Source organism: Grampus griseus, assembly GCF_964374135.1.
Source record: "Grampus griseus genome assembly, chromosome: 5".
NCBI classification, from domain to species: domain Eukaryota; kingdom Metazoa; phylum Chordata; class Mammalia; order Artiodactyla; family Delphinidae; genus Grampus; species Grampus griseus.
In genome coordinates this window covers 1,363,104-1,379,662 of record NC_138998.1, presented here as the reverse complement: position 1 = coordinate 1,379,662, position 16,559 = coordinate 1,363,104, and the positions used below count along the sequence as shown (strand labels likewise).

The following is a 16,559-nucleotide window of genomic DNA, read 5'->3' as shown; positions in this document are numbered from 1 at the left end:
ATCAAATGGGAAGTTTCTGGACCCCAGGCTTCCCCAGGGGCGGCTCTTCTCCGTGCTCCGGTTTAGGGCTTGCTGTGCTTTTGCAGGAGTGGAAAAACACACGTTACAAGGCATTTAACAGACAGACAGGCGCACGGAGGAATGTAAAGGCTGGGCCGGGGGCGGGCGACGGGGGCGCGCGGCCGAGCGAAGCCCCGCGAACTGGGGCGCAAAGGGCGGGAGCTGGCGAGCGGCGTCCCGGCCCCGCGCGCTCCTCCCGGCGGCTCCGGACCGCGCGCACTCCTCCTCCCTGTGGCTCCGGGCGCCCCGGGCCCCGCGCGCTCGGAGCGGAGACGCGGGGCGGGAGGTGCGCGCGCCCGGGCCGCGGGCCGCCCGCGCGGCGGGGCTGCTGGGAGTGCTCGGCTCTGTGAGAATCCTGGGAGCTGGTGATGTCAGACTCGCTGGGTCATTTGAAGGTTAGCAGCCCGGGAAGGGTTCACCGAAAGTTCACTCGCATATATTAGGCAATTCAATCTTTCATTCTGTGTGACAGAAGTAGTAGGAAGTGAGCTGTTCAGAGGCAGGAGGGTCTATTCTTTGCCAAAGGGGGGACCAGAGTCCCCGCGCGAGCCGCCTGAGGACGGGGATGCCGAGGACGCGCGCGAGCCGGGCAGGGCTGGTCTGGGCACCGTCCGGGTAGGATCCGCACCGCATTCCGAAGGCTTTTTGCAGGCGTCTGCCTAGAAGGAGAACTTGGGCTCTTTCTGGGAACCCCCCGCCCCGGCTGGATTGGCCGAGCAAGCCTGGAAAATGGTAAATGATCATTTGGATCAATTACAGGCTTTTAGCTGGCTTGTCTGTCATAATTCATGATTCGAGGCTGGGAAAAAGACCAACAGCCTACGTGCCAAAAAGGGGGCAGAGTTTGATGGAGTTGGGTGGACTTTTCTATGCCATTTGCCTCCACACCTAGAGGATAAGCACTTTTGCAGACATTCGGTGCAGGGGAGATCATGTTTGACTGTATGGATGTCCTGTCAGTGAGTCCTGGGCAAATCCTGGATTTCTACACTGCGAGCCCGTCTTCCTGCATGCTCCAGGAGAAAGCTCTCAAAGCATGCTTCAGTGGATTGACCCAAACCGAATGGCAGCATCGGCACACTGCGCAATGTAGGTTTATTTTTTCCCTTCTTCTACCAAGAAAAAAATATGAATTGTCTCGCTTGCATGCAATGAAGACATTGGAAACAAATTGCACTGGTAGCCAGACAAAGGATTTAATGATTTAATGCTGAAAGGGTGTGCTGTGCTGGTGTGCATATTGATTCCCTCTGCTGAAAATTTCCTGTTAGATGTTTTCTTCCCAAACAACCCCTGCCGACCCCTGCTTCTCTCCTTACCGACCCTACAGTCCCTTGAAAACAGTTTTAGAAAATGTGCGTGGAGGGGGGAAAAAGTAGAGTGACCACAGGACTTTGAAACATTCTTCAAGTGAGGCAATTTGACAACGTTGGTACAGTTTTTACTAAGATATATGCAGAGGGGAATTTAACTTTGCTGTTCTTTGGATTAGCTACTAGTTACATGTATATCCCCCCCCCTTGTGTGTTTCAACAGTCCAAAGTAATTAAAATATGACATCTTCCTTGCAAGGAATTTAGCCTAATTAAGGTTGCTGCCGCTCCTGAAGTTCATAAATGACCAGTTAAAGCTGCCGCCGCCAATGTTTTCCTTGCGGAGGAAAGGCAATATTTCTTAGCATTGACCCTGCTGCCACCTTTCCGAGTCACTTTGTTGCTCTAAGAAGTTGCTGTTTTGCTAGAAAACTACTGGCAATGAACACCCCTTGGGCTGAGCCATCCATTATTTCCATATCTTGCAGTTCAGCCGGGAACCTGGACATCGGTTAAAGGAAAGGAAACATAAGTGGGGTAGCTCAGTTTTTAAAAAAAATATTGACTATTTGGTTATCTGATTCTGAGAGGGTGCCGAGGCACGCACTGGTCAACAGTAGCCTGGCTGCAGGCTTGAGAAATGGCCAGCAGTCCCAGAAAATCCCACCTTCGGGTGGCTGTAGTGGGAGCCTGCTGGACGCATCGCTGCCCTGACAGTGATTTAGATAAATGGCTCAGCTATCTATCAAAATGTTTTTAGTACTTTATTTGACAATTCATTGGAGCATTAGCCTGAAAATGACATTTTAAATCTTTGTTTTCAAAGAGGTCAAAGTTTAACTGGAAGAAATTGAGTTTTCCTAATAACGTGATGGCTTATCTAAAGAGAGGGAAGAAAAAGGAGAGAGAGGGGACAATGACAAGATTTAAATCGTCCTCTTCTGAAACTTTTTCTTAAGAATAAAGACTTGCTTCAGGGGTCCAGGAAATCAACAGGTTTGTAGCTGAAAAGTCAATAACCATCTGATGCCAACAGTCTAGCTGTCTTAGTATTTCGTAGAGCCATAACCAGGGTAAAAAGAATATCATTTTCAGACTAAGTATTTCGTAGAGCCATAACCACGGTAAAAAGAATATCATTTTCAGAAGGCGTCCTCATTTTCAGCTGCTCCTCAAATGCTTTCTTTCCTGCTGCCTATTTTCTTTCTGGAGAGCTCAAAGAAACTGTTAGAAAATAATTTTCCAACCCACTAACAGATCTTTTAGACCCTACCCTCCTCCTCTCTGTAGCAATTAAAACAGTATGAACAGTTTCATTTGGAATCTCAGGGAACTAGGGCTCCCTCAAACTTTTTCTTGTGAGAGAAAGTTTTAATGAAACGTTTTTTAACAAAGGAAAAAAGAATGCTCAGGACCCTGGCATCAAGCTATTAGACCTAGTAGAGGTTTTACAAGTAGACATTCTTCCTTTTGTAATTAACTCTCCAAAAGTGCCTATTAAGTTGCAGGAGTTTGGGGGGGAACTTTGTTTGTTCTGGAACAAGTTAAACAAGGGATTTGCCTTATCTGGGGAGAGGCTAGTGGTGAATGTGTCATTCACCTAGGGCCAGCTGATAAGCAAGAAGTGTTGATAACAGCAAAGTTCAGCTAATCAAAGAAGCTTGCATTAGACAAAGTAAATAAAGGCAAATGACAAAGGGATTTCAGAAATTTCAGTGTCTTATTTTTGTAAGCAGGGCAATTAGTGCTCACTGTGGTCAATTTCACAAGGGTTTGGATTCCCACCCCCGGACTCCAGGTTAAATGAATAGAGTGTAAATATGGCTCAGGCCCCTGCGGAGTCGTACAAACCGCTTTAGGACAGGTCAGTTTAGTTGTTCAAGTGGTTTAAGTTTTTAAGCATAAATAAAAGTTCTGACACAGCTCTGCCGCGCGGTGTTTGGCTCAGGGTGGCACAGCCAGTTAGGGCTTTTGAAGTTAAAGCATATTAGGGCCCTGTTTGTATAAGTACAAACATAAAAACCACAACCTTTTCCATTTTACTCAATGACTGTTTTGACAAGAAGCAGATCTGTTTGTGCTCTTAACACAGAGGAAACAGTGGGCCAGGAGGGAAAAAATAGTACTAAATTCTAACCAAAACTATTTTCTGCTTCGAGATCCTACTTATTTTTTTGTGGTGTGTGTGCGTCTCTGTGTGTGTGTAGGAATTGGAGTAAACCCTTTGAATGTACAACACACCAGAAGCATTCTTTGAAGGGTGTTAGAATATTCTCTTTATTTTCCCTTTTAATTTTAAGACAGAAAAATGATATGCCAACCAGCTGTCGGTTGAAGTAGGGCCTGTGAATTGCCTCTAAAAATTCGAAGGCAGGAGTAGCGAGTTACTAAGGGAACATAGTGTAAATAATATGATTTAAGACGGCCCCTGGAGGTGTCAGAGTCACTAAGTCTCTGTTCAGGTGCCTCGTGGATTACCTTGGGTTTAGGCTGCTCCAGATGTTTTCAGCATTAATTGCTCAGTGAGCATAAGATAAAGCCTAATATTTGTGGTCTAAATATAGTAGTTGCTTTCGGTGAAATCATGAGTGTGACAACTTCTTGGCCCTTTTCCCTGTCTTCACCCTGCTCCTAACACATCAAAAGAAAAAAGGAAAAACAGATTTTCTTTTCTAAGGAGAAATAATCTGTTTTTAAAAACAAACAGTATCGATGTTATGATTTAGGAAGGAAAGACGTCTCCTTTCCAAAGCACCGGGACCTGAATTTTAAGTATTAAACAGTATCTAAATCCTCTCCTAGTGAGATATAAATTGGGGTCAAAGTGGCAAAATCAAAGATACCCTCTGAAAGAGAGACTAAATAAAGGCTGACAGCCACCGTATGAACTGAATGGGGTTTTGAATAAATATTTCAGTGAAAAGGCTCAATTGTTTTTCTAAAGTAGGACATAATTTTCTGCTTCTCGGCCACATGACAGTGGTAACTAACACCATCAGAAAGAAGAAAAGAAAAGGGAATTCTACCTAAATCTCAGGGAGTGCAGGGCAGGGCCGTTTGAAAACAAGTGGAAGATTCACAAAGTTTTCCTTCCCCATAGGAAAAAATAATTACTAAAATTTTTTCTGTATCCAGGTAACTCGGCACTTGGGTAGGGAAGCACTGATGTGCAACTTACAAGAAAAAATGCAGAAGTTTACATTTTATCACCAGAAAAGGATAGACTGCCCCCAAAATAGATCAGAATGCTAGGAGTGGTAGTCATGTGTCCCTTAAGCTTAGGCTGTGGAATGGATGTGGAAACTCTTGGTAGCATTTGATTTCCCAGCCCAAATGCAAAGCCCTCGCGTCGGAACTAGGCCTTTCTTCTCTTAGTAGATAAATGACCAGCAGCGCAATTTCTGATAGGTTCGCTGACCTGAACCAGAAGTTTTCTTCTCATTTTTGGAAGCCTGGCTCTGACCATATATAACCAGTCGGTATTGTCACGAACTTTGCTTTAAAGCACACAAGAAAGTTCTTCTGGATATCAGGTGCTTATAATTTCCCTTCAACATGTTAAGCCCCAGAGATGGCTAAAAAATGAAAGAAAACCTTACCGTTTTCTCCTTTCTACATTCTTGTGAAATGTAATGCATAGATAATCTCAGAAGGGAAATACGTGATAAATGATGAAGATTATAAATTCTGCTGTCAAGGAATTTAGAATCTTTAAAATCGAAAAAAATGTTTTTAAAGGCTGGGAATTTTTTAACTAGAAAGTTACTGTCTGCGAGGTAGATGAAGATGTAAAACCAAGTTGCAAAATAGAAAACCCTCCGCGTCGAACAGGACGTACGCAACAGTGAACGCACTGTTCCATTTTGGAACATCTTAAAAAGAATCTTCTATAGAGTTTGAGTTACATGAAAGTGCCAATAAATTTCTCCCTAAATGACATTTTTATACTTTAAATGTTCTAATATAAATTCAGTTAACTATCAATTAACTAGATTATTTCGGAAATGGGAGTTTTTTGATGAAGGTTAATCAGAAAAATCTGGGCTAAAAACCTTTCCAAAAGATACTAATGTAGAATCTTGCCTTTCAAATTACAGGGTAGTTATGGCAATCATACATCTCAGATTTTCTAGAATAACCCACTTTCAACTATACTGCCACAACTCCCACATAAGCCATTGAAATATGCCAAATATTTCAATATTATGACATCTCCTAGGGTTGCCCCTTGCACCCAGGAGTGGCACAGAAAGCCTTTGTTTGGACTTGCTGGTCAGTCTAACTGGAGCACTCACAGCTTAATTTTTCTGTTATGACTGAAGATCACCTTGTGCTTCTTGGTCATTCTTCTGAACACGAATTCCTTTTGTGGCAAAATGTAGATCTGTAAATAGGAGGCGTCCCTTGCAATATGGATTTAAGTATTATGACCGCGGCTCTGATGCCAGCGTGTGTGTGTGTGTGTGTGTGTGTGTGTATTGGGAGTGGGGGAGGGGTGGAGTTATACGTTGAATCACTGTGAACAAATCTGTATCAGTTCTTGGCCAGCTTCTTCATAAAAAGTTGGAGTTGGAGGTGATGGAGAGAGGAGAGTTAACTCCAGTTTCAGATTTATCAGTATCCGGTCTGTAAGTGGCTTGGCCCAAGCACCTCTTGTTAAATAGGAGATGAGATAACCTGCCCATCTGTAAGATCTAATAACACAATCTAATCACTCAATATGTCGCCCTGAATGCTCCTCTTTTCCTTCCCGCCTCCTTGCTTCATCACTAAGAGGCATGATTCCCGTCCCATCCCAGCCCCTAAACCCCTTCCGATGAATAAAAAATAAAGTTGCAAAAGTTCTCTCCACCTAGGCAGCCGCAGAGGGTGAGCCTGCAAGTGTTCTATTATTTATCTGGAGCTTTCAGAGCTTCTTAGTTGGGAATTCAGACAGGCAGTGGAACCGCTGACTTGCTTTTTCTCTGGCCTTGCAGGATGGGGAGCTGAAAGGGGGGCCATTCCGTAAGATAAGACTCCTGGTCCCCAGCACGATAAGGCAGGATAACAGGAACTGACGTCAGGAGGTGACCCAGCCTTGCTGAGCGTTTCCTCTCTCAGAGCACAGGCTCCCCGGCAGCTGATGAAGCGAGCTGCGACGGGGCGGGGGAGCTGATTTTAACAAGGCTGATCGTGGGTGACGATGTCCCTCATTCCCGAAAGGAAATTTCTCTAAACGGAACAAAGACTGACCTGGGTGTGGCTTTAATAAAAGCAGATTCTGAGATTATAATTGCAATTTTAGGTTGTCATGTACTAGATCCTTGTTTCGCAGCTGTCAACCGTTTCCCTCTGATGTCTCGGAAGACAGTCTATCCGGCAGTCAAATATCATCCCCCGTGAACCCTGCTGACTCTCCACACAGAACCAGATGGGCGGAATTCACATTGTCAGAGTTAATCCCTGGGACTCCTGTTTACTTTTCTAAACACCGCGTTCCCATCCCATTGGCATCATCTGACAGCAGGTGAAAGCCACTGCATTTGCCACCAGCCCTGACACCGCCTGGCAGTTTTTCCTTTCCTCTTTCCTTCTTCCTTTTCTCTTAAACTCAGATTAAAAAAAATTTTTTTTTTACTATTTTTTCTTGCCTTTACGAGCGTCACCAATTTGAGGTCTGGAGAAGGAGAAATCCTAATGAAAGGGTCCTATTTTATTTTTTCAAGTTCATGGCTTCACAGTGTACTCTTGAAGATTGCTCTTTGTTTTGTTTTTTTTTAAGTTTGAGTATTGAATAAGGAGTTATTCTCCTGATTCTACTCAGATATAGTGAAATGTTTTTGTTGTTGATAATAATCAATTACTCTTCGCCACTGATTAAATGTTATCAAATCAGGAAAAAAAAATAGCTAAATTCAAAATACTGTGGTAGAAATGATGCAGATAAGACCAGGTAAGATGAGTGTATCAGCTAACCTGAAAACGAAGCTTTGGATCACATTTATCCTAATACTTCCCTAATTTTCAGAGCAAACGAAGACCTCAGTAATAACTCTTCTCAAAAATATGAAAGCTTTGGGGGTACGGTACCTTTGTCTTATCATCAGAGTTCATGATTATAAAAAGGCTGATGATCTGAAGGCTGTTTCAGCTTCAAAAGATGTTTTAGGGTCTGGCCTATTGGAACCCTTGGGGGTGTAATTAACTAAAACGGAAATGGAGGCAAGCGAAATTTAGTTCCTGATGTTTTAATTTAGCTCAGTACTGCCATGTGGTGTTGAAGAGAATTCTTAAAGGCAAACATAATTATTTCATTATGGTCCTCAGAATGCTTTCATTGGCTTTAATGACAAGAAGCTGTGTAAAAAGGCATACATTTTAATTAGTCCTTATATTTACATCAGATAAATAACAAATAATTGATGAAAAACAAGTCTTTGGGATGGATGATTTCACATAGTGCGATGGTTACAGTTTAATGATGAAACATTTCTCTGTTGCTTTGCATTTTAATTATCCAGACATTACAGTAGTGGTGCTGTGGAGCTAAAATACCGTTGTTGCCATTTTATTACAAAAAAATCACGATTATTGCCTGTGAATTGGAAGCGGGAAAAGGTAGCTAGAAGCGTATCTCAGAGGAAGTAAATTCCCAGTCCCATTAATTTTACTGTTTGTTAGCATTCATTTTGATCACTTTTATCTTTTACCCTTCATCTTTTTGGATTAAGACAGTCAGGGCTTTCACGTGCGTTTTTATGATCACATCTCCTAAATACCGTTCTTTCTGTCTTGCTGGCTGTGTTGAAGACTTGCCTGAAAGTACCTTGCCAAGTGTGTCCTGGAAACTCAGAGAGCCTTCTCCCACGTGATGGGCACACTTTACCTTTGATCTTGTATGAAAACCCACTTCACATGATTCATCTGTTTTGGTGTACAGAACACTAATTGTTATTATTGATTTTAAATTCCGTGACCATTACAAGTAACCCGGATGACTGGCAGATAAAGGGTAATAATCCATGGAGTTCTGGAACTGTTTCATGTTTGTCTGGAGTACTTTATGTGATCAATATTAACTGCCCCATTGAAACTAACTGCTGTATCAAATAACAGTCAATCAAATGAATGTGCTTAGAGATTATTTATTGAAAGCTTTAATTGTTCACTGGGGCCCTGCTTATCAGAGGAAACAATAGGAACTAGAGACAGGATGAACGGGTTTGGATTCGCTGCGAAAGCCGGAGGATGCAGATGAAGGCCGTCTTTCTGCTTCCTGGGCCAGAGTTTCCAGAAACCCATGTTGGGTTTCTAGCGGCACAAGTCCTAAATGGCCTTACAGAGGTTATCCTGCCACCTGTGCAAGGGGAGCGCTCTAGAGAGGTAGGGGTAGTGAGTTCCTTGCCCTCAGCCCAGAGGCTGTGGAGTTGTCACTCTGAGAGTTTTACGGCGGCCTCTGCCCGCTCACGCACATGCATTACCCTGCGAGCATCTCTCCATCTGTGGTCCTCGCGCTGCCCATGGGCTGAGAAATAGCCTGTCTTGACACGGGATCGATGTCTACAGCCATGGCATGGGACATTGCAGGATTTGTAATATAATAGCTAATGTAAATGAGGATTCTACTCTGCCCCGAAAACACACAGAGGTCCCCGAGTAGAGCTTCTCTGGTTTCAGCGTGACACTGCGGCTTGCGTGCCTTCACTAACAGAGACCATGTTTGTCGAGTTGGCATCTCTTTCCTCTGTGAAATGGTTCCTCTGACTGTGGCTCATCACCCGGGGGACCATCCTTCCTATTTGTCACAGTGGGACAGCACTGTGGTCCTGATGCAGTGGCATCCATTTGGAACAAATAATTGGCTTTTACACCTAAGCGTTGTCACCTTCCAGGTGGTCACAGTACACTTTGCCCAGAGATGCTGTCAGGGGCCAGTATATTTCAATTACTCACTGATGGATTCCATCTTGCAGAGTGCTGTTCAACAAATGGCCCTTGGAGGGTTTCCCTGGTGGCGCACTGGTTGATAGTCCGCCTGCCGATGCAGGGGACACGGGTTCGTGCCCCGGTCCGGGAGGATCCCACATGCCGCGGAGTGGCTGGGCCCGTGAGCCATGGCCGCTGAGCCTGCGCGTCTGGAGCCTGTACTCCGCAACAGGAGAGGCCACAGCGGGGAGAGGCCCACGTACCGAAACAAACAAACAAACAACAAATGGCTCTTGGATGTCTGCTGTGTGCCAGGCTCCCTGATGTGTTCAGGGGTTGGCAGGAGCAGGGGGATGGGACAGACACACCAAGATGAAGCCCATGTGGTCCCTGCTCTCTGGACTCACAGTGTACGGGAGACGCTTGTATACACATGTCACTGTGACACAGCCCCCTGTAACACAAACACAGTCTCCTTAGGACTTCGAACCTGAGTTTGATTCCAGAAAAAACTAAAACCCACTGAGAACCAGAGCTGGTGCATAAGTGGAGGATTACGTAGGTTCCGCATTTTTGTCGTACGGAGCAGGAAAGAAGTTTTTCTGGGGGTAGCTGCAGAGGTCCATTCTAAGTGCGGTTTACGATGCGGAATTTTAAACTATGCAGTGGAATAAGTGCATACCTTCTGAACTTGCTTCTTGAAGACTCGTATGGATGTTTCCAGTGTCTGTTAAATAATGTTCTTGGGGGTTAGGTCTATTAGATTATATTTTTTTAAAAATCAGTTTAAGATTTTATTGGAGTATAGTTGATTTACAGTGTTGTGTTAGTTTCAGGTGTACAGCAAAGTGATTCAGTTATACATATACACATATCCATTCTTTTTCAAATTCTTTTCCCATATAGGTTGTTACAGAATGTTGAATAGAGTTCCATGTGCTATACAGTAGGTCCTTGCTGGTTACATATTTTATACAGTAGTGTGCATATGTTAGTCCCAAGCTCCTAATTTATCCCTCCCCACCACGTTTTCCCTTTGGTAACCATAAGTTTGTTTTTGAAATCTGTGAGTCTGTTTCTGATTTGTAAATAAGTTCATTTATGTCATTTTTTAAAACTCAGATTCCACATACAAGTGATATCATATGGTATTTGTCTTTCTCTTTCTGACTTAACTTCACTTAGTATGATAATCTCTAGGTCCATCCATGTTGCTGCATTATTTCTTTTTTATGGCTGAGTAATATTCCATTGTGTATATATGTACCACATCTTCTTTATCCATTTGTTTGTTGATGGACATTTAGGTTGCTTCCATGTCTTGCCTGTTGTATCACTTCTTTCTTTATGATTGTTTTTGTGACATCTTGCTGTGTAACAAGCTGCCCCCAAACTTGGTGGCCTAACAATTTATTATCTCATTATTCTGTGGGTGGACTGGGCTCAGCTGGGCAGATCTTCTGCTCCACATGATGTCAGGTGAGGCTACAGCTCCCAGGGCTAAAATGGGCTGGAAGTCTGTCACTGCTGGCGCCCAGGGCTGGCAGTGGATGTTGGTTGGTAGCAGAGAGCTCAGCCGGGCTGTCACCTGAGGTAGCTGTGTGTGCTGGTGTGCGGTCACTGTCACCACCTGCTGTTGGGGGAGCGGCATGGGCCAGCTCGCCTTCAATACGGCTACCTGTCCATGGGGAGGGACCAAAAACACGCAGCAGTCATCACAACCGTTCCCTAGAACACGAAATAAATGATTGTCTTCTGTAGAGACCAACTTAAAGAGCTGTGGTGGGGTGTTTAGTTTGCTTTCTGGGCTGGTTAAATTTTTAACAAGATTCTACTCTAATGACTGTACCTACATCATTATCACAAGCAATCCTGTGAGGCAGGTACGATTTGCCTCTTTTTACGGAAAAGGACCTTGAGGCTCAGAGAAGGTGAGTTTGACAGCAGTTTGACCCTGTCCCCTGACAGCCGAGTGAAGACTTCCTGGAAGATATTTATGCCCCAGTAATACCAAGAAGGGACCATGGAGTGCTTTGGTTTTGGGAAAAGGTGGAAAAGAGAGAGAGGGGTGAAGAACTGTCCCACAGAATTTCCCCTGATGACATTATTTCTCTCATAGAAGCCACAGCCTTTTAAATTGTGGAAGAAACCAGGAGGCTATTTACTCTTGTTTTCCATCCTGTTTGTTGTTAGTGTCTGCGCTGGCCTGGTCCCTCTTGTGTTTGCCGAGGAATTGCAGGGAGGTGAGAGATGGGAAAGAAGGTTTTCTTGTTCTTCTGGTTCACTCAGAACTCTCGTCTGGAGATGGGCACAAGTGGTGGTACCTCCTAGTCAGCCAGCACTATCGCGTCTTCCATTACTGGAAAAACAGGAAGAAGAAAAATTAAAAAAAGAAAAGTTTCCAGGAGACACTGAAACATTGATATTTTGGTACTTGCCACGCAGTTTGTTTAGAGGGTCCCAAACCTATGAAAACTGACTATTTTAGCCTCTCACATAATGCTCTTAGTTCAGTGGTTCCAAACACAGTTTGCTCTTCATATCCACAGGTTCCACATCTGCGGATTTGACCAATCTCAGATGGAAAATATTCAGAAAAAAAATTCCAGAAAGTTCCAAAAAGCAAAACTTGAATTTGCTGCACAGCTGGCAACTATTTACACAGTATTTACATTGTATCTGCAACTATTTACATAGCGCCTACATTGTATTAGGCATTGTAAGTCATCCAGAGATGATTTAACCTATATGGTGGATGTGTAGGTTACATGCAAATAGTACGCCATTTTATATAAGGGACTTGAGCATCCAGAGATTTTGTTGTCCGTGGGGGTCCTGAAACCAATACCCCAAAGATATGAAGGGGTGACTGCTATTTTAAGTGCAATATATTGTTCTGTACTTGGGATTTTTACATACCGTGTTCTACCTGTTTCTTTTGTTTGAAATCTAGTTGTTGAACTATAGATTTTGAGGAGACAGGTGGGCTAACTGAAGTGACTGTCTACGGGTCACGTAGTGGGCTCTAGGTGGGTGCTCCATGCATTCCTGTGTGTACAGCGTGGTACAGTGGAGCTGGCACTCTTCATGCGCTGCCTTTGCTGTTACCTCAGTGGTTTTCATCTGTACCATTGGTCCATAATACTTACCTTGCAAGCTTACCATAGACTTAAATAAGAGAGTTTCTTTAAAGTACCTGAGACTTAATACTCAGTAAATAATCTTCCAATACTTTACTATGAAAAGGTTGAAAGAACTTTACAGGGAACCCTTGGATACTTACTACCATATTGACCATTAAAGTTACCAGGTTTGTTTTCTGTGTTTCTTCTCATTTGTCCTTTTTAGTGTGTGTTGTTTCATTTTGTTTTATTGGTTGGGTTCCCTTACTAACCTGGGAAGTCTTTTGAGGTCAGATACGGTGTCCTTTACCTCTGTCTTCCCAATATGGTCGTATGGTATTAGTACAGCTAGTAAATACCTGGTCAGGACTCAGTTAATCATGGTTGAGTCAATGGATATAGGTGTTCAAGCACACCGCCCCTTAAGGCCCCAGATACCGGCACTCTACAGTAGAACTTTCTGCAAGGACGGGAACCATCTGTAATTCTGTGTTGTCCAGTACGGTGATGGCTGGTCATGTGGACCTATTGAGCACCTGAAATGTGGCCAGTATGTCTGAGGAACTGAATTTTTTATCCTATTTAATTCTAGTTCATTTAACTTTCACTAGCCACATGTGGCTAGTGACTACTGCGTTGAACAACACAGCTCTGTATACTCAGCTATTAATATTTTTTCAATATTTGTGCATTCTCTTTATTTCCCTTTTCCTTTAGCCTCTATTATTCTCTCCTACTGCTGTTCAGGAGCTCTAATTATCTCTTTATGTAGACGGTAAATAGACTGCAGGAGAATGTAAACAGAATACTGGAGGGTAGTGATTTCAGTCATTGTTTAACTTGTTTTCCTTCTGGGTGGAACCCTTTTTCCTGGGGCTTGCCAAATACTTAGCACTTATTTTGCTAACACTTATTTTGCAGAGCTCAACCAGGATTTTCCCAGAATCCCAGTGGGCTGGACTTGAGGTCTGTTTCTTGCAGCAGTCCTATTGTGGGAGAATACAAATTCTAGTCCTGTGCGCCACACCTGCATGGTTTTCAAATGGATATAGAGTATCTTCCAACCTTTTCCAGCTACTTTCAACTCTACTTAAACATTTTAAACTGCAGGGAGGCAGAGAGGAACGGACCACACTCTGTGGAAGCCTCAGTGTGTGTTCTAGAAAATGCCACGCTTTCTCTCCCCCGAGCACCTTCTGCTCTTATATGTGTGCTCTGCTTAGTAACCCAGTGCCGGGCGCACAGTAGGGGCTCAGGAGATATCTGAGTATAGTTCAGTGAACATGAACTTGAAATTCAGAACATCTCAAGTGGTCTCTGCTTTTGCTTATTTGTATATTTGGGGGTCACTCAAAACACCTGAAGTAAACTGGAGGGAGTGGTTAGAACTTGGGAGGCCCACGTTGGCCGTGATGGCAAGCCCTTACAAACGTGTCAGCTGAAAAATTGCCCTGAAAATATGAAAACGTGGTATTTCCTCGGGCTTCTGGCACTCGCTCTGACATCCTTGGAATAGAATCTCTGATGGTACTTCCCGTTCACATAGCCACTCCTCCCTTCCTTCTGTTTTTTGTCTATCCCTAGAAATGGGGTGAAGAAATTAAATAGAAATAGGACCAAATTAACAATCAAGAGAAACATTTTAAAAAAAATTTATTTTGTTGGAATATAGTTGATTTACAACGTTGTGTTAGTTTCTGGTATACAGCAGAGTGACTCAGTTATACATATATATATTCTTTTTCATTTTCTTTTCCATTATGGTTTATCACAGGATACTGAATATAGTTCCCTGTGCTGTGCAGTAGGACCTTGTTGTTTATCCATTCTATATATAACAGTTGGCATCTGCTAACCCCAAACTCCCGATCCTTCCCTCCCCCACCCCTCCTGCCCCTTGGCAACCACAAGTCTATTCAGTCAAAAGAAAGTTTTGAACCAGGGTTTTTTTCCCTCCTGAATAGTTTCAAGTTGTGACTGGTTTTTATTAAAACGAAACAACCGCCATCATCATAATTAATATTTATTAAGTGCGTATTATCTGCATATTGTACCAAGTGCATTAAATGAATTCTGTCACCTCATTGTCGCAGCAGCCTGAAGAGAAAGGCACTGTTATTGCTCCATTTTACAGATGGGAATCCCCAGACACAGAGCAGTTCAGGCGCCCGGATCCGTGGAGTAGGAGAAAGTGGGTCGAAGTCCCCCTCTCAGCTTTGTGTGACGTGGGTTTCCTTCCTTCTCCCAACTCTTCAAAGTAAACTCCCATGCTCTTTGCAGGGAGGGGGAATGAGGAAGGTTGGAAGCCCCAGAACCCGCAGTATAATAAAAGGGTTTCCAAGTGAAAGCTGGAAACAATACGTTTTTAACAAAATGGGCATTTACTGTAATTGCTGTGCCCCTACTGTTCAATTCCTTTTTATGTCCTAATTCATTAAATTATGTGCACACACAGGCTTATTATTTACAGATGTATGCACTTTAAACGGGCTCATGTGAAACAGATGTTTCTTGAAAGGTAACTGAGAGCTAGTGATCTAAACCCTCCTTTAGTGGGTATCAAGTGAGTACTCTGGCCTATTACTTGCAGGGTTGTTGCTATTATTTTGAATTGCAGTGTCCAGTAAGGGGAGGAGAATTCAATCCGTCCTCTGGAGGAACAAATAAAAACACAACGACCCAATAAGCAGACATCTGCATCTCAAAATAAAAGAGGGCGTGTGCAGGTGACAGGCAGGTGGGCTCAGGGGGATGTGAATGAGTTTTATAAGCAATTTGAAGATAAAAGACCCATTGCGTTATAGGAGACTTTTTAATTTTTTAAGAGCCTTATTCTGTTATATCTTAATCATCACAGTCTTTGAATTTATAGCTGAGCAACTATCATGCTCCTTTTTATCCAGAATTTCTTAGTTAATTTTTTTTTTTTTTATGGCCATGCCGCAGGGCTTGCGGGATCTTAGTTCCCTGACCAGGGAACCCAGGGCCCCAGCAGTAGAGGACCAAGTCTTAACCACTGGACTGCCAGGGAATTCCCTAGTTACTTATTTTTAGATGGAATTACTCCATTGCTCTTGTAACTGGCAGGAACGCATGCAGAGCTTGGACCGTGAGTGTGATGTCAAATTACTGTCTCCCAGGTTCTAAAAGAGTCAGGGTGGACTCTTTCCACAGGTTCTTCATGGCTCCAGATAAATCATCTTCAATTAATGATAGCTATAGAATTAATTTCAGTTATGTATTGCTATGGAACAGAGCAACCCAAAACTTAGTGGCTTAAAACACAATTTATTATCCACTTTCAAGTTTCTGTCTCGCTTGGGATCTTTCATGTGGCTGCAGTCAGATGGTTCCAGGGCTGAACTCCTCTTAGGGCCAGATGAGGCCGATGTTCACCATGGCTCCTGCATTCCATGTCCAGTTCCTCGGCTGAGGTTTCTGGAGCAGTTAGAGACTGCGTGGACCTCTCTCTCTGCACGGCCTCCTCTTGTGACATGGGCTTCCTTACAGGATGGTGGTCCCTGAGCTCTTCACATGGCTTCCCCCAGAATGAGCATTCCAAGAAACCCAGATGGAAGCTGCAAGGCCTCTTAGGATCTAGTCCTGTGTGTAACAGTGTTATTTTTGCTACGTCCTTTTGATCAAAAAGCAATCCCAGTAGCAGCCCAGGTTGAAGGGGAAGGGCCTACACAATGGTGTGGCTCCCTGGAGGTGTGGGTCACTGGGCAAGCCATCTTTGGAAACCAGCTACATGCTAACTAGAAATACACACACACCTCTTTTTCGATACAAGGTTAACATGGCCTAATCAATTCACAGTGCCATAAACTGGGTGGCATGTGTCAGCAAACGCATTTCAATACTTATTCAGAATGTCAGGGAGCAATAATCATCACCCCTCAAAGTCCACAGGGAGATTTCTTGTCTGAATTGTCAGGAGTTCTCTAAACAGCAACAACAAAAAACTGGAGCCAAAAGATGGCTGAAATGATGTCATTTTGCACGTTGAGAGCTGGAAACCGTCACAAGTGAAAAATAAAATGGGACATGAGATATTAAGTGGCATATCAGGTTTATTGCACATAGGACCATGAGAGTGCTTTTTATTTTGTCTTATGGAGCTCTAAAAAAAAACCCATGTAATGGCTTAAAGGCATTA

The 16,559-nt window shown here is 43.5% G+C and overlaps 1 protein-coding gene across 2 annotated transcripts in view; it reads left to right on the top strand.

Moving 5' to 3' along the window:
* Nucleotides 1-438: 438 nt before the first annotated feature.
* Nucleotides 439-16,559, top strand: part of RARB (retinoic acid receptor beta) — a 193,106-nt gene continuing 176,985 nt past the window's right edge. Inside the window, exon 1 of one of the 2 annotated variants that reach the window (XM_082655388.1) lies at nucleotides 439-455. Coding sequence is in view for 1 of the 2 variants with exons in the window: in XM_082655386.1 (XP_082511512.1) it covers nucleotides 993-1,149 (157 nt within the window). In the remaining variant the exon portion in view is untranslated. Of the gene's footprint in view, nucleotides 456-965; nucleotides 1,150-16,559 lie in introns of those variants that run through there. The other variant, XM_082655386.1, reaches the window with a different exon arrangement.